Source organism: Hylobates moloch, unplaced genomic scaffold (assembly GCF_009828535.3).
Source record: "Hylobates moloch isolate HMO894 unplaced genomic scaffold, HMol_V3 SCAFFOLD_22, whole genome shotgun sequence".
Classification (NCBI taxonomy): Eukaryota; Metazoa; Chordata; class Mammalia; order Primates; family Hylobatidae; genus Hylobates; species Hylobates moloch.
Window position 1 is genome coordinate 9,871,427 of NW_026652297.1, and position 26,967 is coordinate 9,898,393.

Below are 26,967 nucleotides of genomic sequence, written 5' to 3' on the forward strand. Positions count from 1 at the left end.
GCACCTTTGCCTCTCTCTCTCTCTCTCTCTCTGTCTCTCTCTCTTTCTTTCTCCCTCTCTTGCCATGGCCTTCTGACATGACTGGAAAATTCCTGGGGCCCTCACCTGTGCAGATGCCAGCACTCTACTTCATGTACAACCTATAGAACTGTGAGCCAAATAAACTTCTTTTCTTTATAAATTATCCAGCCTCAGGTACTTCTTTACAGCAAGGCAAACTGGACTAATATGGAAAGCAACCTGAAGACAAGAACTAGCTTTGTGCCTTTTTGGTTTACCCTGCAGACCCTAGCTAAGGTTAGGACACTCAATGTCATGACTACTCTACAAAATCAGAGTACATCCATTGATAATTTCTGAGTTTGTGTCCCCATCCCAGGCTTATCCTTTGGGCTCTAGCCTTGCATAATTGTGCTAATTATGAAGCTGTTTCCTCTTAACTCTTAACTAAGTCTTTTGGACTTAGTCTGCAAGGCTGGGGCTTGGGCTCTTGCAGATGACATTTCCTTGGCCAGCTAGCTCCATTAGGCTCTGCAATGAGGGGACACAAGAGGAATACAGGAAGACTGCAAGCTTGGGGGAGAAGGAAAGAGCTTCTTTCTGTTTGTTCACTATTCTGGACACCATCACTGCAATGGTCTCTCTTGGGCAGTGGCAATATGGCAGTTGCTGTCAGTTTCCAACTTTTTCCCACGCTCCTAGAACCAGCCTCATGAAACTCCCTCAGATACACTTGCAGCAGCCAGGCAGTGACCCCTCCTCAGAGATGTGGCTCCCAACTAAGAGACTGTTTCTTTCATTCCACCAGCCCAAGGGGTGATAGCAGCTCCCTGCAGTTCCCATCTCTGTCTTATCCCAGTGTCCCTTTTCTATTCAAAGTCCTATAATACCTGTTTAACCAAGTCCCCATCTTCAGTTCTCTCTGTTTAAAATAACTGGTGTGGTCTCTGTTTTCCTGACTCAGTTGAACTGTTACAATACCCAGCTGCTGCTATTTGATTCTACTTGGCTGTTCCTCAAGCAGCTCACACTTCACTCACCCAAGGCAGAACTCTGATATTTTCTAGAAAATTGTCATTCTATTCTGTCTGGATCCACCATCACCCAGTGCTTAACCCAGAATCACAGGCCTCATCCTTCATAGGCATTGCTCTCTCCCATGCACCCCATTGGTCAGAAAGGGCTACTGACTCCTTCTGGAGCCCACCTCCCAGCCAGGTGACCATCGATTTATTAACGGTCTTCTTGCCTTTTCCTTTGGCCCTCCACAACTCATTTTCACATGGAACTGAAGGTAATGCTACTAAGCTGGAAATACAAGTGTGATGTTATTTTGCTTCACATCCTTCACCAGCTTCCTGAGACACTTACTCTCTGTGGTGGCCCGCAAATCCTGCCAAGGCCATTTACCTGCTTTTCTCCCATCCTTGTTCCCTGAACTCCAGCCTCTAGCTGTGTTCGTTACCTGAACATGCTAAGCCTTTTCCCGCCCCAGGGCTGTGGTACCTACTGCCCCTCTGTCCAGAATGCTTTTCTCCTCCGCTCGTACATGGCTGGCTCCTGCTCATTCTTGAGGAAGCAGCTTGTAGTTCATCTCTTTGAGAAGACTTTCACTGGCATCCTCTTTAGAGTTGGTACCTCTTAGCTCCATGCCTCTTTCCTTCCTAGCACTTCTCATTTCCAGTCATCTACATGCTTATATCTTCATTTATTTTATCTTACTCATTAGACTATAACGTCCATGGTGTGGGGACTGTTTCTCTCTAATTCACCACTGTGTTCCCAGAGTCCCCTGGTCTCATTACAGATGTGCTAACAGAAAGAATGAATCTAGAATGGTTATCAAAAAAAAAAAAAAAAAAGAGAAGGGGGCAAGAAAAACTAATACAAATTTAGCTAGCAACTGTTCTAACAGGCTGTAAGATGTTCTCAAGTAGACACTGCCACTAATTATCTCTAATTAGGGCCATAGACACTTCTCTAAAGAAAGGCTGTTAGGGATGTTGAAATATGTAGCTGTATACAGGCAGACTATGCTCAACATAGCGGAATTTTTAATAAACATATACTTACAAATCTCTTGATTATATTTCACACACACACACACACACACACACGCATATATATTGCACCTCAGACATGGGCCTGGGAGGAGGGAAGCTATGTAAATCATTACCTCAGGGACCAAACAATGTGCAGTTTCTATGCCATTAAGAAACCCACATTGCATTTGGTAGAACGGGTTAGCTACTGGTTAAGTGGGCTTCTCAAAGAATCTAGCTAGCTGTCTTGGTCACTGAATGCAAGTTTAGATGTTTTCTAGAGACACAAGATCAGGGTGCTGTGGTTTATTTAATTCTAGCCTAGTCCTTGTTGGCACCATGAGTAGGTGTGATCATTGCAATGTAATATTCATAGAGTTCTATTTTTTTTTAGTTTAATTTCATTTTAGTTTGTTAGTAGTAAAATCCCTGCTGGCGTGTCATTTAATTCGTTCTCTGTGCTAATAATGATTTCGAAGCCTTTTACAGAAATGATTATATGGTAATACCAAATCTGATGGTGGATTCTAGCCATCATTTACGGTAATAGGATCATAATGAAGCTCCCTAGGGTATGCCTTCTTGTAATACTGCTGGGGGGTAGAGCAGGAATCTGCTTGGCTTCATTTTCTCACATTATCAGAAGATCCTCACTATGGATCTCTTTGTGGAATGGCCCTTTTCTGGCAGTGATGAAAAATAAAGGGTTGCAGAGCCGAAGTCCTACTGGTGAAGCTAAATGGGCTGGCCACATCTGCCAGTTGCACAGCTCATGAAAAGGATGGGATTAGAGGAAATGGAGACCAGTTACTGTCTGGTCCTTTTCATGGGCAGTCCCAGTTATGTGTGTAAACCTTCATTGTGCAAACTGGCACCTGGGGATGTTCAGAGGAGAGTCATTCTATGTGTCTGCCTTTCAGCTGTGATGTGTCCCTCCAGGTACTAACATGTAATGTGTGCCTCACTGTCCCAAGCACTGAGGATAGAAGATGAATGAGACACCATCTCTGCTCTAAGACTCAGGACAAATGAGTCCTAAGTACCACAGGGCTGGAATGGGTGTCTCTATGGGAAATAGGGGTGGGACAGGAGGGCCCTGTGCTTAGTGGGGACCCAGGGGAGAAAGAAGGTGTCATCATCATTTGGAGGATCACTGGGGAAAGTGGTTGAGCTGAGTCTTGAAAGACAGGTGGTGCTTTCTGGGAAGAAATGGCGTGGGGTTCAGTAGAGGGTCATTTCTGGCAGATAGTGCCTTGTATGACAAGAAATTCTAGGGACTTCATATTGTCTGAAAGGCCAAGTTAAGTTCAGTGAGGTTGGAGCTGATACATGATTTTGTCAATTCTTCCATGCCTTGCTTCATATGACCACAGACGATCCTCTAACCAGGCATTCTACCGTTCTTCCTTTGCTATGTCCAGAAGGAGAAGAGGGAGGGCTTTCATTCTTTATGGCTTAGAGGTAGACCTCAGACTATGGGCTAAAAGTTGTGAAAAGGCAAATTCAAGTTCAATAATTTAGAAAAACATTTTAATGTTGGCTACTTAAAATAGACTACATGGTGAGGTAATGAATTCCATGACAATCAGCAACTTGCCCAAACACTCAAAGCTAGTTGGGCCAGCATTAGAATGCACACCTAGGGGGTCCTGACTGCAAAATACAGTGCTCTTTTTACCACCTAAAAGCTGGGTGTTGCTCCTACAAAACACCACAGAATTCTGAGCCTAGGACTAGACCTGAGCGGCTGGAAACATACAGACTTGCTGACTGCCTTGCTTATTACTGCCATCATAACAAATAGCTGTCATTGAACAAACAGCAAGCCATGTCAGGTATTTCCTTTTATTAGCTCTTACGAGATTCCTGTGGGAAAGCTGAGAGGTCATGGAAACATTTGTCTACAACCTCCTTGAAGAATGTGGTGAGAAAAATATACATACATATGTGTGTGTATATATGTCTACTTTGTGATGAGTCTGAGGTTGCTTCCTGCTCTGAAGGGGCTCAGAAGTGCTTCTGGAGGGCAGACTGGATATTCTTCAGCAGGCCCCACTTAGCTCGGTTCTTCCCATGTCCATCTGGTGTTACCACCTGCAATCAGAAGCAGAGTCATGGCACCCAATAGACAACAGTTCCCAGTAGCCTGGGCCCTTCTGCATGCCAGACACTACACACATCATTTCATTAACTTCTTACGACAACCACATGAGGCCAGTGCTGTTGGCGCCACTTTATAGATGAAGAAGCTGAGGCTCAGAAGGACCGGGCGGCTTTCCCAAAGCCCCACAGCTACAGTGTCCTGGGTTTGTGATTCCATAGGCCAGATCCTACTTCCTTTTAGGGTAGCTCATGTGACTGAGTGCTGATGACAGTGAGGGGGGGCTGGACCGCAGGTGAGCTTCACCACAGAGGATCCCCTGTATCCTTCCTCAGCCATTAGAACTTGGTTCTGTCACAGCTCTTATCAGTTGTTAAGTTTCAGCTAATGTGTTTGACTTTCTTACCAGAGCATAAGCACCTTGATTGGGGTGTGGGGGAAATGATAGTCTTTCATCTCTGTGGTCCCAACACTAGTTATGGAAAAGAGAAGATTCTTAGAGAAGTATATGAACAGTGAAAAGAACTATAATTTGTAAATCTGCCAATTATTTTCCTTTGATGCTAGCAGAAACACTTCATACTATCTTTAATCATAGTGAATGGTCAGTGCTACCTGAAAAAGAAAGACTCTACTGGGCACGAGGGGTAAGAAGAACCCTCCTAGAAATCTCACCAAGTTAGCTTAGATGTTGCCCTCCATGCCTTACCTTGAAGATACTGGGTTTTTTCACTACTCTGGTCTGGCAGCATTCCCATTCCTTCCCCCCAAATATTTATGGAGTGAGGTCAAGACCCAGGGATGAAAGACAGTCCACTGGATCAATGGGCTCTGCTGAGGTGAATGAGGACTTGAGATAGAATGGGGGTAGGGTTTGGATGGTAAAGAGGAATGTTTATACAGGGCACAAAGTCTCTATGTACAAAGGTTTTAACCTTCTATATTTGTATATAAAGGGAAAGGGCAAAAACAAAGAAGCCAGACCCTTATTAGCATTATGCTGTCTACTTTTACAAAATTTTTGGTTTTAGAGAAGACAGGGCTGCATGCAGGGCAAAGATCATATTCTATACATGATATTAGATTATCCATTGCTGAGTAGAAATGGAAATAATGCATAGAGATCACCCTGATAATAGTATAAATAGTGTCTAAGATACACACAGAGTTATCAGAGGGCATGAGGAAGATGGAACGGTGTTATGAGGTGCTAGGAATAACTCATAAATAGGAGATTGAGTTTTTACTTTAAAATATAGTCAGAATCTTCAAAGATAAAGACTGTATGTGATATGTGAATGGAGCAGTGAGGATTGAGGTGTGTCTATGAAAAAGGGAATCAGGTAGAAAGGAGGACAGAAGAAACAGAAAAACAAAACTTGGAATATTAAAGAAATTGAAACGATAGTTGACATCTCTTCCCTGCCCCAAATGCCCCAGGCTCATATTGATTTCCAGATGAATTCTACCAAACTCTTAAGAAAGAGTTATTCTAGAAAATAGAAGGGCAAAAGTTTCCAAGCTCTTTTTATGAAGCTTGTGAAATATTGATTCCAGAACCAGATAAAAACAATATAAGCAAAAAATTGAGCCCAATTCCCTTATAATTATAGATGCAATAATGCAAAATAAAGTATGAGCTAACTGAAGTCAACTGTATTAAAAAGTAATACATCATGAACACACAGGATTTATTCCATGAATGGAAGTGGAATTTAGTATCAGAAAAATCAATCAATGTAATTCACTTCATTAATAATGGCCTGAAGGAGAAAAATCATGCAATTGCCTCAAATAATGCAAAAAATTTAATAAGTACCTATTTCTCAGAAACCTAGAAGTAGAAGTAATTTTCCTTAACTTAATAAGGATTATATGCCATAAAAACTAAATAAAAAACTCAATGGAGAAACGTTAATGTCAGGAATAAGACAAGCATATCTACTAACACTGCCACAATTTTAGGTATGACTCAAGTTTCTGGCCAAAGCCATAAGGAAAGAAAAAAAAATAGAGTTGCAAGAATTGTAAGTAAACAGATAAAACCATCATTCTTTATAGGAGATAGGATCATATGCCTGGAAAAACAAGCAGAAATCGCAGATTGGGTCTCAGAATAGTAACAGAGTTTTTGAGATTGCTGGAATCAAGGTTACCCTACAAACAGAAATAGTCTTTATTCTAAACCAGTAATCTATTAGAAAATATAATAAAATAACATTCATAATGTCAACAGTCTATAAACTATTTGGTTTATTTATGGTATGCAACATGATGTTTTGACATATGTATACATAGTAAAATAATTACTACAGGCAAGCAAATTAGCATACCCATCATCTCACAGTTATCTTTTTTTGTGTGTGTGAAAAGAGCACCTAAAATCTTAACAAATTTTCTATCAATACAATATTATTAACTGTAGCCCTTATGCTGTACGTTAGATCTCTAAATGATCTAGTTTAACCATGAATACGTGTACCTATGTAGGAAAACTTAAACACCCCAGTAAAGAACATAGACTATGGTTTGTAAATGTTCAAACATATTAGAAAAATACCATCTGTTTCCAAATTAATTTAGAAACACAGTGCCTTCTGAATAAATTCTATCTGAATGTTTTCTAAGAATTCAAGTTACTCCAAAATGTATATGAAGAAATAAATTTCTATGATTAGCTAAATAATTTCTAAAAAAGAAAGAAGGATAATGGGCATACTTACCTTTGCAGTTCATAAAGGCATGGCAGAAAGCTGAGGTTCAAAAATAATAAAACAAGTATGGTATTGATATAAAAGCAGAAATATAGACCTATGGCATGTAATAGAGTGCTCAGAGACATATCCCTAAATATATGAAAACTGAATATAAAAGTGGCATTTCTGGCTGGGCGCGGTGGCTCACGCCTGTAATCCCAGCACTTTGGGAGGCCGACGCGGGTGGATCACGAGGTCAGGAGATAGAGACCATACTGGCTAACACAGTGAAACCCTGTCTCTACTAAAAATACAAAAAATTAGCCGGGCGTGGTGGCAGGCGCCTGTAGTTCCAGCTACTCGGGAGGCTGAGGCAGGAGAATGGTGTGAACCCAGGAGGCAGAGCTTGCAGTGAGCCGAGATCGCACCACTGCACTCCAGCCTGGGCGACAGAGCGAGACTCTGTCCAAAACAAAACAAAAGCAAACAAACAAAGTGGCATTTCCATTGTATAAATATGAAGAATATATATTGCTTGGTAGATGGTATTGGGAAAACTGGTTCACTACATTGTGAAGAAGAACATCCCTACCTAGGACTACATAGGCAGAGTACATACATACATTTGATACAAAGGCAGAGTCTGGATGGATTAAAGAGCTAAATTTGAAAGGTGAAACTGTAAATTTAATAAAAGAATATATAGAAGGTTATCTCTGTGATCTAATCCTAAGAAAGGACTTTTTAAATAAAACTTCAAAAGGTTAAGCCATAAGGAAAAAATAATTGATGATTTTGATTATATCAAAATTAAATATTTCTGCTATTTTATGAAGTACACTATGAAAAAGCTGATAGGCAAATGTCAGAAGAGAAGATAATAGCAATGTCTAAAAACCATTACCTAGAATATATAAGGACATCCTGCAAATCACCTAGAAAAAGAAAAATGCCATAGAAAAATGGGCGAAGGATATCAACAGGTTCTTTACAGAAGACGAAATCCTGAAAACTAATAAAAATATAAAATGAAATTTAAAATAATAAGGACATATCATTTTATGCCTATTGGGCTAGCAAAATGATAGAAAGCTGGATCTTGCTAAATGTAGGTAGGGCTTAGGGTATAGTGGCTCTAATCTATTCCTTATGGAAGTGTACATGGATGTGGTCAAATTAAGTACCCACATGTCAATGGCCTAGAAATTTCACTCATAATATGTATCTAATATGGGGCGAATTGCACCTGACCCCAAATTTATATGTCAAAGCCCTAACCCCCAGTACTTAGAGTGTGACTATATTTGGAGATAGGGCCTTTGAAGAGGTGATTTAATTAAAATGAGGCCATTAAAGTGGACCCTAATCCAACCTAACCGGTGTCTTTATAAGAAGAGGAAATTTAAACACAGAGAGATATCACAATGCATGTGCACAGAGGAAGGACTATGTGAGGAGACAGTGAGAAGGTGACCATCTGTAAACCAAGGAGAGAGGTCTCAGGAGAAACCAACCCTGCCAACAGTTTGATCTCGGACTTCCAGCCTCGAGAACTGTGCAAAAACTAATTTCTGTTTAAGCCACCCAGTCTGTGGCGTTTTCTTATGGAAGCTTTAGCAAACTAATCAATAACCCAGAGAACCCTTACACCCCTATCGTGTCCATAAGGTGACATATATAAGGCTGTTCACCGCAGCATTATTGGAGGTCACCTGGGTGTCCATCCTGCCTGAAATAGACAGGTAACACGTGGTGAACAAATGCACATTCTGAAAGATCAGGTGTTATCAGGAGTAAAAGACAAAATGCCCATAACAACATGGATGGATCATAAAAACACAGCATTTAAGAGAAAAAGGTAAGAAACAAAGTAAGATATGTAACACAATGCTAATTGTGTAAATTAATGACACATTGAAACAACAATGCAAATCACGGAAGAACACATAAAAACAAAAAGATACACATAAAACATATTAGAATAGATGTCACAAAAGGGAATATATAAATAAGAATAGGGCTTTGTATAGATCAGTGCTAATGATGGACCATGACTGAGGTGTATAATTAATTCAGACCTCTGTACATGAGGTTAAAAAGAAATCAGGTCCAGCATGATCCTAAATTATACTTGTTCCAGGATTCAAGCCTACCTACAGGGCAAGCAAAGGAAGGACCAGCAGGGTTCTATTTACATGAAAGGTCAGGAGCTCCTTGGAAAAGAATAAATCCTAAGGAGATAAAGAATGCAAACCATCTTGGTTTCATTTTAGGGCACGGAGTCGCTGTGAGTGTGTGGGTGGCTGTGGGGGTAGGCTTGGGGTAGTTATTCTGAGTGTGAAATAGTGGTGGTCATTCAGATTGAATGAACTCCAACCCTAATCTTTGAAGGTGTGTGGCTCCAACCCTAATCTTTGAAGGTATGTGGCTCAGCCTGAGAGTCTGCAGCAGGAAGAGGAAAAATCAGGAAGGGAATTTCATGACGGCCAGGCAGTCCTGCTGTGTGGCTGGGGTTTCAGCAGGAGCACAGGCTGAGTAGGAAGACAGCAGCACTGCAGAGACTCAGGGCAGCTGGCAGGACTACTGCATGAGCCACATCAGACACCGAGGGTGACTCTCAGTGCAGACTGAGAAGGGCTTTGAGAGGATGGTTGGGGACAGGGGTTGCTGCATTTCCCGAAGAGCTAACAGGGAAAGACCCAGAAGATTACCAATTTGTAACTATTGTTGGGCTTGAATTTTTACCCCTAAGTCTGATGTAACCTAGAACATCCACTTTACAGATTGTGGTAGACAGAATAATGGATCCCAGAGATGTCCATGTCCCAATCCCAGAACCTTTGAATATGTCAGGTTACACACATAGCAAAGGGGAATTAAGGTTGCTAGCCAGCTTGTCTTTTTAAATTTTTTTGACATGGAGTGTCACTCTGTCACCCGGGCTGGAGTGCAGTGGCTTAATCTTGGCCCACTGCAACCTCTGCCTCCCAGACTTAAGCGAGTCTCGTGCCACAGCCTCCCAAGTAGCTGGGATGACAAGCGTACACCACCAAGCCCAGCTGACTTTTTTTTTATTTTTAGTAGAGAGAGGATTTTGCCATGTTGCCCAGTCTGGTCTCAAACTCCTGGCTTCAAGAGATTCTCCTCCCTCAGCCTCCCAAAGTGGTGGGATTACAGGTGTGAGCCACTGCACCTGGCCCAGCTGGTCTTCAGGTAGGGAGACTAGCCTGAATTATCAGGTGGGCTCAATGCAATCACAAGGGACCTTCAAGGTGGAAGATGGAGGTGGAAGAGAACCAGAGAGATGCTAGTGTGAAAACTCAGCCCGATATTTCTGGCTTTGAAGATTCAGGAAGGGGCATGAGCCAAGGAATGTGGGTGGCTTCTAGAAGCTGGAAAAAGCAAGGAAATGTATTCTCCCTCAGGCCTTTCAGAAGGAACACAATATGGCTGACACAGATTTTACCCTGTGAGACCCATTTGGACTTCTTCAGAATTGTAAGGAAATAAATCATTTGTATTATTTAAACTACTAATTTGTTACAACAACAATAGGAAACGAATACACAGACAGGCAGTTAGATTTGTCACGGGAAGCTTTCATAGCAGTCAGCTGAGATATAAAGTCAGAGGGAGACAGTGACTCAAAGTAAGGAGACTGTTTTCAGAAATGGGAATGATGGTCAACAGATATATTGAGGACCAGAGGAAGAGCAGGAGAAGAAACTGAGGTCAACACATACATGACTTACCTAAAAACACATTTCTCTACCCTTCAAAAATATTGGTTAGGCTCTTTGATGTTAGAAGCTTTCAGCTAGGGACCATGGGCACAGCAGAGTGTATAAGACCAACACCTATCCTCATGGACTTGAGCCTAGTGGATCTGGGACTTGAATCCAGGTACACAAGACCAAATACAATGCTCTTTTCAATGCATAATCTTGACTTTCAAAAAATAAAAGTTCAGCTCTCCCTGCTGTTGGCTTTGATATCATTCTCCCAGAGTAAAGTACTATGTCCCCATGGCTGAGCCTACCCTGTTCCAGACTTAGTTCCAACTGATCGTGGTGCAGGGGAACAAAGGGCTGTGGGTTTGGATGCAGACCAAGGTGTCCACTCAACTCATCCTTCCATGAGGCCTCATTTTTCTTGTCTGTAAAATGGAAGACACTATCACTTCCTCCTTTCCCAGTGGTTGGGATGATTAGTGATAATGAATATACCCCATCTGACATAAAGATGACCTTCAAATGGGACCTCTCAAAATCATTAAAGTTAATTTTCTTGCTGCACGTATTATACACCAAATAAATCTCTTAAAAAATCAAGTCCTAAACTATGCAAATAAAATATAAAAGGTGTTATTTCACTTTTTAAAACAAAAATACGTGTGATAGAAATATTGCATTTTGGATAAGAAATGATCCTGCTGCCTCATTGCAACATTTTAAGTGAAACCTTTCAGGAATACCTGCATAGAACTGATGTCAAGGAAAAAATTTTGATTTTACAGGTAAGACATGAAGTCATTACTTTTATGAAACTTTATAAATGTCATTCAAACACGCATCTTATATTCATTTGGTATTGAAGGCTATACTTATGCAAATCATGACAAATGTTAAGGAAACCAGTGTTTCCTCTGGAATGTTAATATAACCACAAATAAGGGAGGAAGAATTACTTCTGAAGGAAAAATCTATATTGCAGCTTCTCAAGTCAGATAAAAATGAAGCTTTCAGAAAACCTCATTAATTAGGTCTCTGCTCATTTAGATATTGTGTAAAAAAGAAAGGGACTGGAATGCATTTCCTTCTCTTATAGGGAGGGCAAATTAATCACCTAAACACAATTTCAAGGGAAATGCTATTTCTTGACTGATTGTATGAACACTTAACAGTTTTCAGGCATCTTATGGTACTTTGTAATTATTAATTTTATTTATCAATTTATTTCTTCACTCTTTAATATAGACATTCTTTATATGTTCATTTATTTGGTCACATTTTCACTCATATACTCATTCAATAACCATTAAGAACCTGCTATATGCAAAGTGCTGTGGTAAGCTCTGTGGGAGAAAGAACCATGAATTAGATATGAATTTTATTCTCAAGGAGTCCATAGTTTCAGAAGGGCAACAAAAGCCTCTACCTAAGAAAAGCCAAGAGGGACTGAGATGGTAGAATGATGACATACTTTGGTATCTCCACCCGTTCCTTCCCCGGCATCTGAAAATAATAGATTACATATATATACTTTAAGCAACAGCACTGAGTGCCCTCCATGGGCAAGACAGTTTTGAGGAATTCCTAAAAACTGAGAAGGCAGATGAGATTAGACGGAAGGAAAAATCCATAGTCAAGAAGACATGCGGATGTGGGGCAGCCATGGGCATTCCATGCTCTGAAGAGAAGGGTATCAAGAATGAGAAGGGCTTTGGGGCAACTGAGCAGCAGTGTAATTGGCTGGAGGCTGGCAGGAGGAGTGGCTAGCAGGCTTCCCCGTCCCACAACCTTCCTGTGCCAGGTTTGACCTGTGTCTCTCTCTCTCTCTCTCTCTCTCTCTCTGTGTGTGTGTGTGTGTGTGTGTGTGTGTGTGTGTCCATGGGTGCTGGACTCTATGAGGCAAAGCATGTCCCCCTGGGGCTGGCAACCAGGATGAGTAGTCCCACTCTAGGAGATTTGCTATTAGTATACTGACCACCCTTACTCCTGCTTTGCCTTTATTACTAGAGGTAGCAACCACTCGGATTCTTTTCCTCGAACATTTGACTAATGAAACAGAGTATGGTTGGTCAGATGCTGTTGGGCATTGGAGCTTTAAGAGAGGTTGGGCCATAACAATTCAAAACCATATACAAGCTGAATTTAAAGGAGCAGAAACTAACGGCTAGCCAAAAATGGTGCAGATCCAGAGAGAAGCAAAGAGAATGAGAGAGTGAGAGAGAGAAGGAAGCAGGGAGAAAGGAAGAGAAGAGAAAGAGGGAGAGGGAGAGAAACTGATGACTCTCTAGTTCCCTTGGGTATCAGATCAGATGCATATCCTAGAAGTGGTCTCATGAGACTTCCTCTTTGTCATAAATTTCTCTTTTCAAAAGCTGAAATGAATGGAGTTTTTTTTGTTTGTTTTTGTTTTTGTTTCTAAAGAATTCCTGATTAAGACGTAATCGACCCTGATTCCAAAGAACATCCTTATGGTTATGTGGTAAGATAGCAGCTCTGGGCAGTCTTGGTATTTTTATTCTCTTTCTCCTTTTAATATCAATAAAATTATACTCATGAATGTGTATTCCTTGGAGACAAAAAGAAGAATAAGTCTTGGATCACAAAGAAGATAGGAATAATTTTGTCCTTTCTTTTTTGGAACACACACTGACCTGCTTAGTGGCAGTTTCTCGACTTTCAGATGAACAATTGTTTTTAGTATAAATAGGTCCTAAATATTGCACTGGACATATTTTATAAAAATTATTATGTGCCAGAAATTCAAATTTAACTGGGCATCCTGTATTTTTATTTGTTAAACCTGGCACCCCATGCTTGCCTGGGAATAGCACCTCATTTTTATCTTTCTCATACTGCAATTATTTCATGTCCTTCTCACACAACAATTATTTGTTTGCTAGACCCTGAGCACCTTGAAGGCAGGGATCATGTTTATTTTCCTCTGAATCTCTACAGCTCTACACAATGCCTAGAACAAATGTTTTTGAATCAACTAGAACAATTCTCAGGTTTCATCCGCAAAGTCTGGTTGACGCCAGCAGCCCTCTCTTTGGCCTCAAGTTAACAAATGTTCTGTGCTTAGAGGAAGAGTCCCATGGTGAGTTCTATAATCTCATGATCATCTTAACAGGGCCTCATCCAGAACCTATCACAGAAAAAAAAAATCTGTCTGAGAAATAATGTACACAATACCTTGCAGATATCACTCCATTGCCCAGGACCATTATCATTGATGGCTCTAACTTTAAACACGTATTCTGTGTTGGGGGTCAGGTTGTGCAGCTCCAGATTCTGCTGCATTATGTCCTGAATTTGTCCACAGAGCTCCATTTGTACGTTGTTAGGAGGAGAAGTAATGACTTCATAGAATTCCATCTCAAAAGAGTCCACGTCTTCTGCTGGACATGTCCAGTAAACCTATGGAAGAAATGAACATACTGGTGTGGTACTAGTATACATCATTCAGCTTTCTTTCCTTTAAAGATTTGTAATGTTGACTATCTGTGGGGTGAGTTTAAGCTGACCCCATCCCCTGTAGCTGCCAAGGACTTTTAAGTAGACCATGCACAAGTCTTGGAAGGCTGTGTGATGAGGCCTGGCATGATGGTTGTAATGAGTTTCACAAACAGAAGGTTTCTGTTCTGTTACTGTCAATCGACATGGAAGTGACAATTGTCCCCCTGCTTGAAAAATACCGAAAAATAGAGGGGAAGAAAATAAACATCACTCATAATCTCACAATTCAGTTAATTCATTATTATTTCTTTGCAATTTCAGAACACATACCCACACAAACATATATATATATATATATATATATAAAATTTGGATTTTGTCGCTTTGATTTCTATTTTCTTTTACTTATGTTGTATGTTTTCCTAAATCATTAAAAGTTCAGTAAACTACCATCTTTGAAATTTCTCCCAAAATAATTTAATCCTTCTATAGTTAAACATTTAGATTGTTTCTAATTTTATACTCTAATAAATAAATGCTGCAATAAATACTGTTGGGCATAAATATTTGTCTGAATTTTTAATAATTTTCTTGGAAGAGATTCCTAGAACTAAAATTGAGTTTAAAAAATCTCTATGATATTAACGATACATATTGAAAAGTTACAACACTAAGTTTTAGAATATTTTCTATGCTAAAATCCTAAAGATTTGAGAGGGATGTTAACAGAAACTTAATCTTCTGCATTGCTAAGCACTATGATTCCTGTATGAAGTCAATTCCATTATCCTAAAATATGAATCAATGATATTTTAAAATCAAATATCACTGTCTGGCAGTAGGTTTAGGTGTCCCCTTTCAACAGCAAATGACTTGACTGAGTTGTTTTGCGTAGGTCCCTTTTTTGAGCTCATCAGGGATGACTAACAGGTGGCATGGGCTGACTATTTTCCATGCCCAGGTATAGAGCAGATACTACCAATCCTCTGACTCCAGAGCAAGATCCTGCCAACTTCTCAAGAGGTCTGAGTTGGTCAAGGAGATGAGACCCAGTGCTATCCTTGAGGTAATAAGCATACACGATAGGCCTTGCTGATCTAATATCATTTGGAAATGTAGTTCAGCTGCTGAGTTATGGGCATTGCTTATGTGAAGGGCAGAAACACTTCATCGTTGTGAATAGCCCATGGAATGTTCTATCTTGCAAAGTATGGGTTTTTCTTTGTGTCAATTATAGACAATAAAACATAGATTGTGATGTGTCAGGAGAATGGAAAAATAAATCTTGGTCTGTATCTGGCCTTCATTTTTTAGATCCTTAATACTAAAGTGTGGTCTGTAGACGGCAGCATTGGCAGCACCTGGAAATCTGTGAGAACCAGAATCTCAGGCCCCATTGAAACCTATTAAAATAGAATCTGCATTTTAACAAGATCCTCAGGTGCACATCAATGTTCGAGAACTCAAGGATCTGAAAGTCTTTGGGAGAGTTCTCAGATTATGGGAGACAAAAGATGAGCTCTGCCACATGGGAGCAGGCCATGGGTTGACTCTAGGAAAAATCCAAGAGGAGGAAAGAGGCACTCTAATAGAATATTTAGTTGCACGTTAATTTTTTTCCTCCATAAACCTTAATAAAGTGTTCTACAAATAATTCAATGTGGGTTCAGCTAGATTTGAAAGGTATGTTAAAGAAAAGGCCATTTGTTCATGTTGTCCATGTTAGGTCAAGAGGGTCAAAGGGAAGTCATGTCCCTTGAGGCCAGGCAATGGCACTTATAGAGGTCTGTGAGAGACCCCACTCTTCACTCTCTCCCTTCAAGGCGGGTTGAATCTCAGAAGAGTTGACATTTCAACTCTTCTGAAATTGGATGATCCCAACTCTTCTGAGATTGGATGATCCTCCCAATTTTTCCAAATCATAGAGAGTCTGGATATTTGCTTTAGGAAAGGTAGCAATTTAGAGGAAACAGCTGATAGGTAATGGAGCCTGCATTTCTAACTACAATTTCTGTGCTGTCTCTATTACAGGCTTTCCTTTGGGAAACATTACACTGCCAAGTAGTGTCTTCAAATTACTTTGGTTCCCAAATTGGGTGCTCTTTCATTTGAGAAGCTGCCTTTACAGTGGAGGTAGGGCTTTCAGATATATTTACGACTATGTGTTAAATATATTGACTGTTTGGTTTAAGCTAATTTTGGGTTGCTTAAGATTCCAGGAACGTATCCCTTTTGAATGGGATGACCAAAAAGAGTCTAGAGGAGCAGATTTGAGTGACCAGATCCTAGAGGTCAAAGAGGTAAGTGCAACCTTTCCTGACTGCTCACTTCTACTCTGTGCCCCACACCCTCCCCCTTTCCCCTGGGCCCAGAACCTTTCTTACCTTGGCAGCTCTTGGGTACACCAGAGTCTGGTAGATAACAATTGGGCCTGGGGTCTTCACAGAGCCATCGTTGAATGAGTACCAGTTGTGGAAGCTGCTGCTGTTCTGTACAGACTGGCTGTCTGCTCCCGCGCTCCAGTAGGTGTAGAGGCCGTCTGTGGGTTTGGCGGGGGTGGCTGACTGGGCTCTCCCACAGGCCTCCAGACCCACCTTGGCCTTCTCGTCAGTGTTGCTGAAGGACAACATGGAGGAGCTTCGCTGGTTGCCGAGGCTGTGGGTGCTGAAAGTGACCTTCTTGGCAATCATTGTTTCTGAGTGCATGGGGTAGGGGGAGGGCAGCGAGTCCCCTGAGGACCGTGCCTTTTTGGGCCCTGTGGGGAAGAGCTCATGGATGGCACTGGAAAGCTCAACAAAGTCCAAGGGCATGTAGTTTATTGAGTGTAGCCGGAGCTGTGGGTCAGGCCTGTAGGTGGTCTGGATGCCATCCTCGATCTGGTCCACCAGGATCTTGGCTGACTGCAGGAATGCCACCTGGCCAGTCTCCTTCAGGGCTTCCTTGGCATAGGCGATCAGACCATCCATCTCGTTCACTTTCATGGTTGTAACATACACATATTTTTCAATTTCCTTCTGCCTGGACACTTCTAGATTCTCTATCTGCTCCATGATGATCTTCTCTTTCTCCTGAAGAATGCTGCGCAACTTGAGAAAGCCATTTCTGATCTCTTTTCGCTTTGCCTCCTTGTCAGCTTTAAAGCTGTTTTTTAAGATGTTGAATTCCATTAGGTCATTATCAATTTCATATCGGACTGCAAAAATGCCAAGTTAGTTACTTTTAAAATTTTCATCTCCCCAGGTGTCAAAGCCAGTAGCAAACTAGAACAAATTACCCTAGGCTCCAAGGAGGTGAATGAAGAGGGAGGGAAGGCACTTGTAGTTGGGCTGAAACAGGCTAGAATAGGTTTATGAAATGAATTTGGCCCTCCTTAGTACACCCTTCCCCTTCTTCCCCCTCTGATCCTTCCCTGGGATATTTCTATCTTGTAACAGTAATCCCTATGGCCGTGGGTCTGAGACTGGAAGTTCAAGCCCACCCTTGATATTGGTTTTTACCAGATTTCAATTGTCTGCAAGTTGGACTTGAGAAGAGGTGAAGTCACAAAGTGACTGGCGCCTGCTTTTCCCTGTAGGAAACCTAAGCTTTTGCAGTGGTAAGAGGAAGAACTAAGTTTCTGCTGACTACTTCTAAAGGTTGTCTTGCATCATTCACTAAGCCTCCAGCCCTATACAACAGTGGGAAATCAGCAAAGCTTCCCTTCACTGAGGTGGCTCTTTTACATGCCCTTTTCCCTCCTTTGTCTCTCTTGTGGTTCAGCTATGTCACTTCTCTTTGCCTTTCCCCCAATCCTTTCAAAAAAGAGTCTGCTCTCACACTTCAAGGAAAACCAATTTATCCTGTGTCCCCTCAAATGGTATTTGGATTTTAAGTTCACTCAGTCATTCAACAAACATTTACTGGAGTCCTGTTACATGCCATATATGTTTTAGGCACTAAGGATATGGATATGATTATGAGAGGGCATCGGTGCTCAAGGTATGAATAAATCCAAAGATACTACAGTTGAAAGATGCTATGGCAGGGTAAGCACGTGGCACGTCTCTATCTGTGAAATGAGCTTTATGTGAAAGGTGAAATGAATACCTTTGCTAGCTTTAAAGGATTTGAGGCATTAAGGAGCAATTTGAAGAATGTCAACCTTCTGTGGTGTATGCTACAGGTAAGGTTCTTCTCATGAAAGGTAAACTCTTCAGTGAATTGATGGGCAATAATCCTTACCAAATTTTACTCAGGAGTGGGGATGACTAGCTATTTTTGCACTTGGTTCATAACATTATCCTGGATTCGTAGGAAGCTGGACTTCTGTGAGTGGTGGTCATTGTAACAAGGGTGTGCACTTGAGTATGGGAAACTCTAGTGTTCTGTCAGATCATGAGAACAGGGACCACATTACCAGTATGACTATGGTGTGTAGAGGTGAGCAAATGTATCTGTAGAGTAAAAGCCATTCTTTCCTGTCTTCTAACATCTCATTGGTGAATGCCAGCAGTGTCACTCTCTGGCTAACTCCCTGAAGCCCCAGTGTTTTCTTGCCATCTCCTTCCTCACACTGGCTCAGAAAAGATGAGGTGATGCAGGTGAGACTGAAAGGGAAACTACCAAGGTGCGATTTCAGTGCTGAGAAGTGCTTCTTGCCCTCCCCAATGCGCTGTGACTATGGCAGCCAGAATTCTACTTTGTGCATTATTTTCTTTGACTATTCAATAGTTACCTACTGTTAAAGATACTTGGATAGGAAATTTCTTGCTGTATTAGGGATTAATTAGGCTTATGTAGAGCTAAGTCCTGAGAAGTAGGATACAAATTTCTTAGATGAGAGGAGAAAGGCATCTCCAGGAGAAGAAGAAAGACAGAGGAAGCCAGAAATGTCCCACCCCAAACTTCTACAAATATGAAAGCTCTGCAAGAGCTGATTTTAAAGCAAAGTCAAATCAAGGTCTCTTTTAGGCAATACACTTAAAACTAGTTGTTATTTATTAAACACTTTTTATGGACCAGATCCATATGTTATTATATATCACATATATCTTCCTACAGTGAAGATATTGTTTCCACTTATAGATGAAAAAGCTTGAGGCCCGGGGAAGTTAAGTGACTGCACAGTGTTACACATCAGGTAAATGGGAGAAACTAAGCTCTGTCCCTAATTCTATTTGTCTAGCTCCAAACTAGGTTCTTAATTGCTTCAGCTGTGGCTCTCAGCCCTCTCTGAGTACCAGAATAACCTGAGAGAGTGTTAAAAAAAAAAATTCTTCTCTTGGACTCATCTGCTAAGATTCTGAATCAGTGGGCCTGTACTGGGGCTCAGGAAGCCAGGTGAGGCAGTTTTCAGTGAGGTTTAGAATCGACCACAGAGAATCTCCTGGGATCACGTTAAAGATGCAGATTCTGATGCACTAGGCCTGGGGTGGGTCCTAAGATTCTGCATTTCTAACAAGCTCTCAGGTGATGCCAGTGCTACTGATCCTCGAACCATACTTCGAGTGGCAGGGACCTAAACTTTTGAGCTCCCTTTATTCCAGTGGTTCTCGACCTTGGCTGCACCACAGAATCACATGAGGAGTTTTTTAAAGGTCCGTCTTGCTGAGCCTGCACATCTATGTGGATGGGACGGGGCATCAGTTTTTAGTAAAGCTTCTAAAATGGATCTTCTCTCTAGGTCCCCAAGTTTCTCAGTGTGTATTCCTAGATCACTTGCTTTTGAATAACCTGGAGATCTGTTTAGAATGCCAATTTATGGTACCTCCCAGAAAAGTGGATCAAATGCTCACGAACAAGTTTGAACCGTGGTTAAAAAATTTTGTGTGTCTGTTTCTTTCTTCAGCAAGGATGAAAGGTTAAATTCTTTATTTATAGCTAATATCCAATTTGCCAATTATCCCTTTTTCCCTTTCCAACTGCTGGGTTCTCTGGAATTTGGATAGGCATTTTCCCCCCACCTTGAATTGAGCTTTGTTTTCTGCTCAAATTTTAGGTGCCCTGGACTCAGAAAACTATCCTAAGTTTCTCACATATTAAGGACAAGGTTCCCTACAGAGGGATGAAAGGCACAGTAGGCTGTAGGCAGCAGTGCCTTCGCCATGCTGAGGCCCCAAAGAATCCAGCCAAGCCTTGGCCTAGGGAGGCAGTGAGTCCCACCTTCAGAAAACCCTTTTGGAACCAACAGTTCTACCATTTTCTTGGTAATGTGGTTCCTGCAGGGTTCCTTTAATATGAAGTCTTCCCTGGTGGTGGTTCCAAAATTAAATAAATGTCAATTGACAAGCAAGGTTTCCAGGTATGTGGCAATTGAGAAAAATTAAGGTATTCTTGAAGCTGCTGAGAGGTCCGGGGTGATGTGATCATTAGCAAAGCCTGTTTCTGACCCACCTTTACATCCAATGGGACCTTTCTGTGCAGCTCAAGGAAAAGCTGCCTGCCTTCCAAATGTGTAAGCCTATCTGAATGATGGAGATTAACAGATCTGACAAAGGGAAAGGCCTAGGTTGATCTGGTGCACTTTGGTAACTGACTGTAGGCCACTCCTTAATGAAACAGACCATGGATGGTAGTGGTGGTTCCCCTTCCCTCCCCTTCAATCTCTTCATCTTCAGATTCTGGTCACTGCTTAGCACAAAGTAGATTGTCAAACGAATATTGTGGAATTAGTGATAGGCACTGAAGTCAAATAGACTGCATCTGCCACTTATTAGCTGCCTGTCCTAATTGTTTTTTTGAACCACGGTTGTCTTATCCATGGAGGACATTTTAATGCCTGTACTGTAGCATTATTGAGATTAGACAAAATGTGCTCCCCAGGCCTGAGCAAAGTTAACCTTTATACAAGGAACTATTCCTGGGAGTAAAGGGCACTAAAGGGATCTTTTGGATTCTCATGTCTGACCAGGTAGAGACATACCCAGAAATTATGGGGCTCTTCGTTGAATCCTGTGAAATATTATTATACTTGGTTTTGTCACTGGAACAAGAAATTATGGGGCTCTTCGTTGAATCCTGTGAAATATTATTATACTTGGTTTTGTCACTGGAACAAGAAATTATGGGCTCTTTGCTGAATCCTGTGAAATATTATTATGCTTGGTTCCATCACTGAAACCATCACTGAAATATTATTTCACTTAAAGCAATATTATATGCAACAATATAAAACAACCAAATCACCATGAACAAGCATGCAGCGGAAAAATAAGCTGTTGAGTAGAATGCTATTAGCTAGTTATGAGTTGTCCCTGTTGTTATATGTTTGCTGCCAGTTTATTTACTTTGGCATCTGCAAGTTTTGGAAAAAATTCGTGGAGGGAAATTTAACATCGAGATAATTCTCAGCACTGACTTAGTTCTTTCCCCCTGCACATTTAGGAAAACCAAAGAGATCCAACCGTGACAGGACACCTTAGAACGTCACAGAACGTCAGTATACTATAGGATCAAAGTCTTCATTTTCCAAAGGAGAAAATGAGACCTGAGGACATGAAGATTATAATCAAGATGATAGACTCTTTATGCACTTGTCATATGACTTTTTGCATGCTTTACATAGAGGAACTCACTTAATCCTCATGGCAACCCAGTGAGGGGGTCACTACTATTCCCCTATTTCATAGGTGAGAAAAGCAAGGCACTGGGAAGTTAAGCGGCTGGTGGTGGTTGCCAGGAGCGGACACCAGGATAGTGTCTTGCAGGGTAGCACAGTGTTTCCTGGTGCCTTGATTGCTCCACTAGGTGGAATCTGTTAAGGCACTCGCTTAACAGATTGCCCCAGGCCATCTTCCCCATGTGTTCCTGAACTAGAAGTTAAGCTGAAGGAGTGGAGGAGGGGAGGACCTGCTTTGAACTTGGCGATGGCGCTGAAGAGTGAGGCGGCCCTCTCGGAGCAGGCGTCGATGAGGCTGATGGTGTCGTGGCCATTGTGGAAAGAGAACTTGCAGAAGGTGCAGAGCAATTCGTTGTCATTGCGGCAGTACTCGATGATGCGGCTGGATGGGTGGTGGATGCAGATCTTCTCGTCCTGTTCCTCGGCGCTGGCGTCCACAAAGACGTGGTCTTGCATGGCCACATCCGAGTGGAAGGCCTTGAGGCAGTCGTTGCACAGGTTGAGGCGGCAGGTGACGCAGCGCTTGTAAGCGATACGCCTGTTGCGGCAGACCTGGCAGAGGATGGGCCCGGAGGAGCGATCAAAGCGCCACTTGAGGTAGCCGTGCTCCTGCATGTAGCGCTTGGTGAGACGCCGGTGCAGGTAGTTCTCGGGCAGCTGCATCTTGTTGCTGTAGGGCATGCAGTGCGAGCGGTCGCACACTGGGCAGATGAGGATGAAGAAGTTCTCGGTGACCTCAGCGTGCTTCTGCAGCTGCCGCAGGCACTTCTCGCACAGGCTGTGGTTGCAGGGCAGCATGAATGAGTGCAGGCGCAGCCGGCTGCACATGGGGCAATTGAGGTGGTTCACCAGGTGACTGTTGGCTGGTATTGACTTCACTTCATCCACCTGGGTATCGCTGCTCCCAATGCGCAGGGCAGTCTTGGAGCTGAAAGGAGAAGCAAAGGCAGGGTTTCAGGAGGCAGGCTCAAGAGCTTGCTCTGCTTCTCTACCTCTGAAAGAACTCTTGGTTCCTGAGGGGCAGTCTAGTGTGGTGGCGAGGAGCCTGAGCTGGGTGCCAAGGTGCCTGCGTTCTCAATCTGTCTCCACCATTTTTCAGCGGGGCGACTTCAGGTAAGCCAGTTAACCTCTCGGCCTGTTTCCTTGTTACAAAATTAGTACCTATATCACGAGTTTCTTGAGAAGATTAAAATTGAGTTTAATACTTGTACGGACTAAGAGCAGTCCGTGGTACACAGCCAGTGTGCTGAGACTGCTTGTTGTTATTAAGCAAAGGAAAAGCAGCAGAGACTGGCATTGTCAGCTAGGCCTTGGTGTTCGGTTGGACATGGGTAATATCAAAGAACACAATATCAGACAAGGCCACTCTATGATTTTGATGGATCAAAGCAGAAACGAGACCACTTAATAAGGTTTGGACTCCCACAAGAACGTTGTCTAAATCACAAAAATGACCCAACAGCCCCCGATCCTGGTTGATTTTTTTTTTTTTAACCAAAAAACCTAGTTGATTTTTTTTTTTTTTTAACAGCTTTCGGGTCGCTCTGTTCTTCCCACCTTCTAGATAAGATTTATTAAGATATTCAATAGATTTACTCCCATGTCCTCACCTAACACGAGCCCAAATCCTGTAATAACTTTTCAAGGTACCTTACACTTTCCCATGCTTTATGTTCTCACTTGTTGCAATGAGTCAATAAATTCAATCTTGTCCAACTACAGGTGTGTTCTTAGTGTTTTTTTTTTTTTTTTTCCTGGAGCACATTATTTATTGTACATAGATGGAACACAGAGCAAGTCTGTACCTGAGCCAAGCTTAGAATCTGTGTGATCTGCCAACGAGACCAATAGGTAATGGTAATGGATCTGGGCTTTAGAGGCAGAATGCATGTGATAAAAATGCAGCACTTTACAGTTGTACCTTCTGAGATGTTTTTTTAAACCTCTCTCATGTTCAGTTTTCTCAACTATAAATCAAAGCTCACAGTACTACTTGCTTTGTGAGGTTTTTATAAAGTCTAAATGAGATAATCCATGTAAGTGCTTAACTGCTGGTACATATTAAGCATTCAGTAAATGTGGCCACTATAATTACACCCCGTTGCTACTAGCCAGCTAATGTCTGCAGTAGAGAGAAATCACAGCAAAGGAAAATAGTAGCCAAGTCTGTGAAACGTATGTGCTTCTGCTGTTTCATTTGTGTATGTTGAGGCTCTCCATTTGTCTAATGCCTGAGGCTGATTTCATGTATTTCATCATAAGAACTATGGAGTGAAAGCATACTTGTAAAATTCAAGTGCCTGTTCTAAGAACTTACAATCAGCAAATGCAGTGTATAAAAATAAATGCATTAGCTGTGGGAATGGAGGTGTAAATAGGCACAGAGTTTGCCACTATTGCTATCTCCTCTGTTTGCATAATAATATTTGGATACTAATCTTGACATTGTGGCTGTGTTCCTTTCTGCTTTTGTCTTCTTGCATTCCTTATGTGTCCCTGTCTTCCCCACTCCCTTGGCCAGGAGCCTATGTCTGACTCCAGACAGTCACAGGTGCTTCCCAAGTATATTGCAATGGAGTCGCCCTGTGGTGACAGAGAATGCTCCCTGTGTAGATTAAGGCACCTGGAAAATTTGTCCATTAGGGATCTGGGAGCTCTAGGCATGCTGGCCTCGATGTTCTCAGCACTATTTCCTCTCTGCTTTCCCAGATTCCTGCATGGGTCCTGAAGGGATCACCTGGTGGTACAGGTTAATTGTCCATGTAGTGCCTGGATGGACTTTAGTTTGCTAAAAAAGTAAGGCCTGGAGAATCAAGGTATAATATAAAGAGAGGCTGTTATGAGGCCTTCACAGGAGGTATCTCTACTAGGAAGCTCACGAACTAGCATTTTGACAAAAAAGAAAGAAGAAGGGGGGAGGGAGGTGTTGGAGGACGAGAAAGAGGTCTCAGGGCTAAGAGACAGGTATTAATGGCCTAGGGAGCTGTGTTAGAGGTGAAAAAGGCAGTGAGAAAAAGATTAAGATGGAGAGGAATGAATGAGACCAGAGTGAAGCAGGACAAATAAGGTGCTAAGCAGAAGGTGGTGATGAGAAGCAGGGGAGGCAGAGGGTCAGAAGCCAGGAGAGAGGCCAGATTGAAGAAAAGCACCCAGAGCCGACCTCCTAACACTTGTGGTAGCATCCCTGCCCATCCTCCAAAAGCCTCAGGCTTGGACAGGGCATTCAGTGGCCATGGTTCCATTTCAAAACAGTCATCAAGCCCAGCGCTTTTATCTTCTTGCTGAGATATCCTGTCTCTGCTCCTCTTGCACAGCCCCCTCTCTCTCCCAAAATCAGGCCTGTTCTTGCACCTGGATTCTTACTGTATCACCTGTCAAATTAGCTGGCTTCCCTCCTAGCCTCCTGCAGGCCATTCTGCACATTAGAATCACCTGAAGAGGGGGGTGGATTTCTAATTAATTCAGATGCTCAGGTGGTACCCCAGACCAATAAAATCAATGTTGGGGGGTGGGGATCAGGATCAGTAATTTTAAAAGATCCCCAGGTGACTTCAATGCACAATAACGTTGGGGAGCTACTGAGTCTAAGGCATTTTTCTAAAGCACCAATTTTATCCCTTTCCTGTTGAAATGGGCTCAGAGGTTCAGGTGTTGTTGCACAGAGAATGAGGTAGTTGAGAGAGGAGTGTGGACACTATTTTCCATGCTTTAGGATTTCTAGACTTGCATCGAGAATCCCTGGATTTCCTATTTATGCAAACACTATGAGAGGGTCATGGGTGGAGAGCTATGTTTGTTAAGCATCTACTAAATGTTTAATTGCAAGAGGGATAATATCTTTCCCCTGAATTCACCAAATCTTTGCTCGCAGAATTGCTTTTCCAGGCTTGAAAGCCTTCAAACTGGCCTTCCATTTTTCTGCCTCTTCTAATCCTGTCATCTTATGGTGCTGTCATCTTTCCCCTTCTAAGAAGTGTGCTCTTACTACTTCAGACTCCCCTCATGTGTGACATAAAAAGACTGGTTTGGTAGAGCAGGTGAGGATAATGTAGGACCTGATATGAAGGGTTAGCACTCCAAATGAGGAATTGAGACCCTAAGTACTATGACTTCTGGATGGGAAAAAGAAGGTAGTAGGAGTTCATGGATGTATGGGGTATTTATATGGTCCTCAGGGTCAAAAGTGCCCCATAGAAGTTCTTACTTTTCCATTAAGTGTTGCAGGTATTAAGAGTTCATAGGAAGAGAAAGAGCACTTTATATTTTTATATCACATACAGATTACAAAGCACATACATTAATCCTTATATCTACAATATGATGGGAGGATATTGTCTCCATTTTGCAATACAGCATTTTAAAGTTAAGATCCCAAATTTTAGGTTCCAATCCTGACTCTGCATCTTTCCAGCTGTGTGATCCTGGGGCTACTTTACTTCTCAAAGGCTCAGTTTCCTCATGGAAACAGTGGACTTATGGTGAGGGGTTAGCTGGGGTCATGCATGAAGTGCCTGGCAAGTTGCTTAAGCACTAAGTATTAGCTATTACTGTTTTGTACAGATGAGAGAGTTGGGGTTCAGAAGAGTGAAGTGCTCATTTACATAGTTAATGGCGCTTAGATTTGGAGCTCATGGTCTGCATACATAGTGACCATTTAGGATACAATTAATTGCTACAAAATTCTTGGCTCCTTCTTTTAGATAAAGAAATGAACGCAGAGGCGCACTGGCCTGCCCTGTAGACTTCACAGCTGGCAAGTGGTCCCTAGTTTTCATGAGCCAATGCAGCCCCACATCTGGTGCCTGGCACTTACGAGGTATGGATCCTCCTGAGGCGGCCCTTGTGGAAAGTGATGATGGTATTGCGGCAGCAGTGGCTCTCATAGTAGTAGCACTTGAGATTGCTGCTGGCTGTGCAGCAGCACTTACAGTTGGGATCATTGGCCCAAGAGCAGCAACACCAATGGCAGTTGGGGCTCTCAGAACAGGTGCAGTGGCAGAACTGGCAGTTCCGCTCATCTTTGTAAGGGCAGGGGAAGCAAGTGCAGTTCCGCTCTGAGGTGAAGATGAACTTGCAGCACAGACAGGAGCATAACTGAGGACAACATCTCTGCCACGTACAACATGGACAGCAAACGCACATAGCAGTTTCCATGGCGCCTACATGATTACCACCGGCCTTCCAGGACTCTTGATGCCTCCTCTACCAGAATACTGCTCTCAGTCCTCCAGTGGAGGAGTCCTTCCTCCCATTCGTGAGGCCGAAAGCTTGAGAGTTGCAAGAAGTTGGCTGTTATGAGGCCTTCACAGCTGGTGTCCCTACCAGGAAGCTCATAGGCTGGCAT

General features: G+C 42.2%; 1 protein-coding gene across 1 annotated transcript; it reads right to left on the reverse strand.

The window, feature by feature from the left end:
* Window positions 1-3,873: 3,873 nt before the first annotated feature.
* On the reverse strand, window positions 3,874-26,943 carry TRIM42 (tripartite motif containing 42). The gene is made up of 5 exons (XM_032143850.3): window positions 26,437-26,943; window positions 21,854-22,551; window positions 16,411-17,219; window positions 13,763-13,987; window positions 3,874-4,136 (listed from the first exon to the last, which is right to left on the reverse strand). Exons 1-5 carry the CDS (start codon window positions 26,775-26,777, stop codon window positions 4,050-4,052), a joined length of 2,160 nt encoding a protein of 719 aa, XP_031999741.1. The 5' UTR covers window positions 26,778-26,943; the 3' UTR covers window positions 3,874-4,049.
* Window positions 26,944-26,967: the final 24 nt, after the last annotated feature.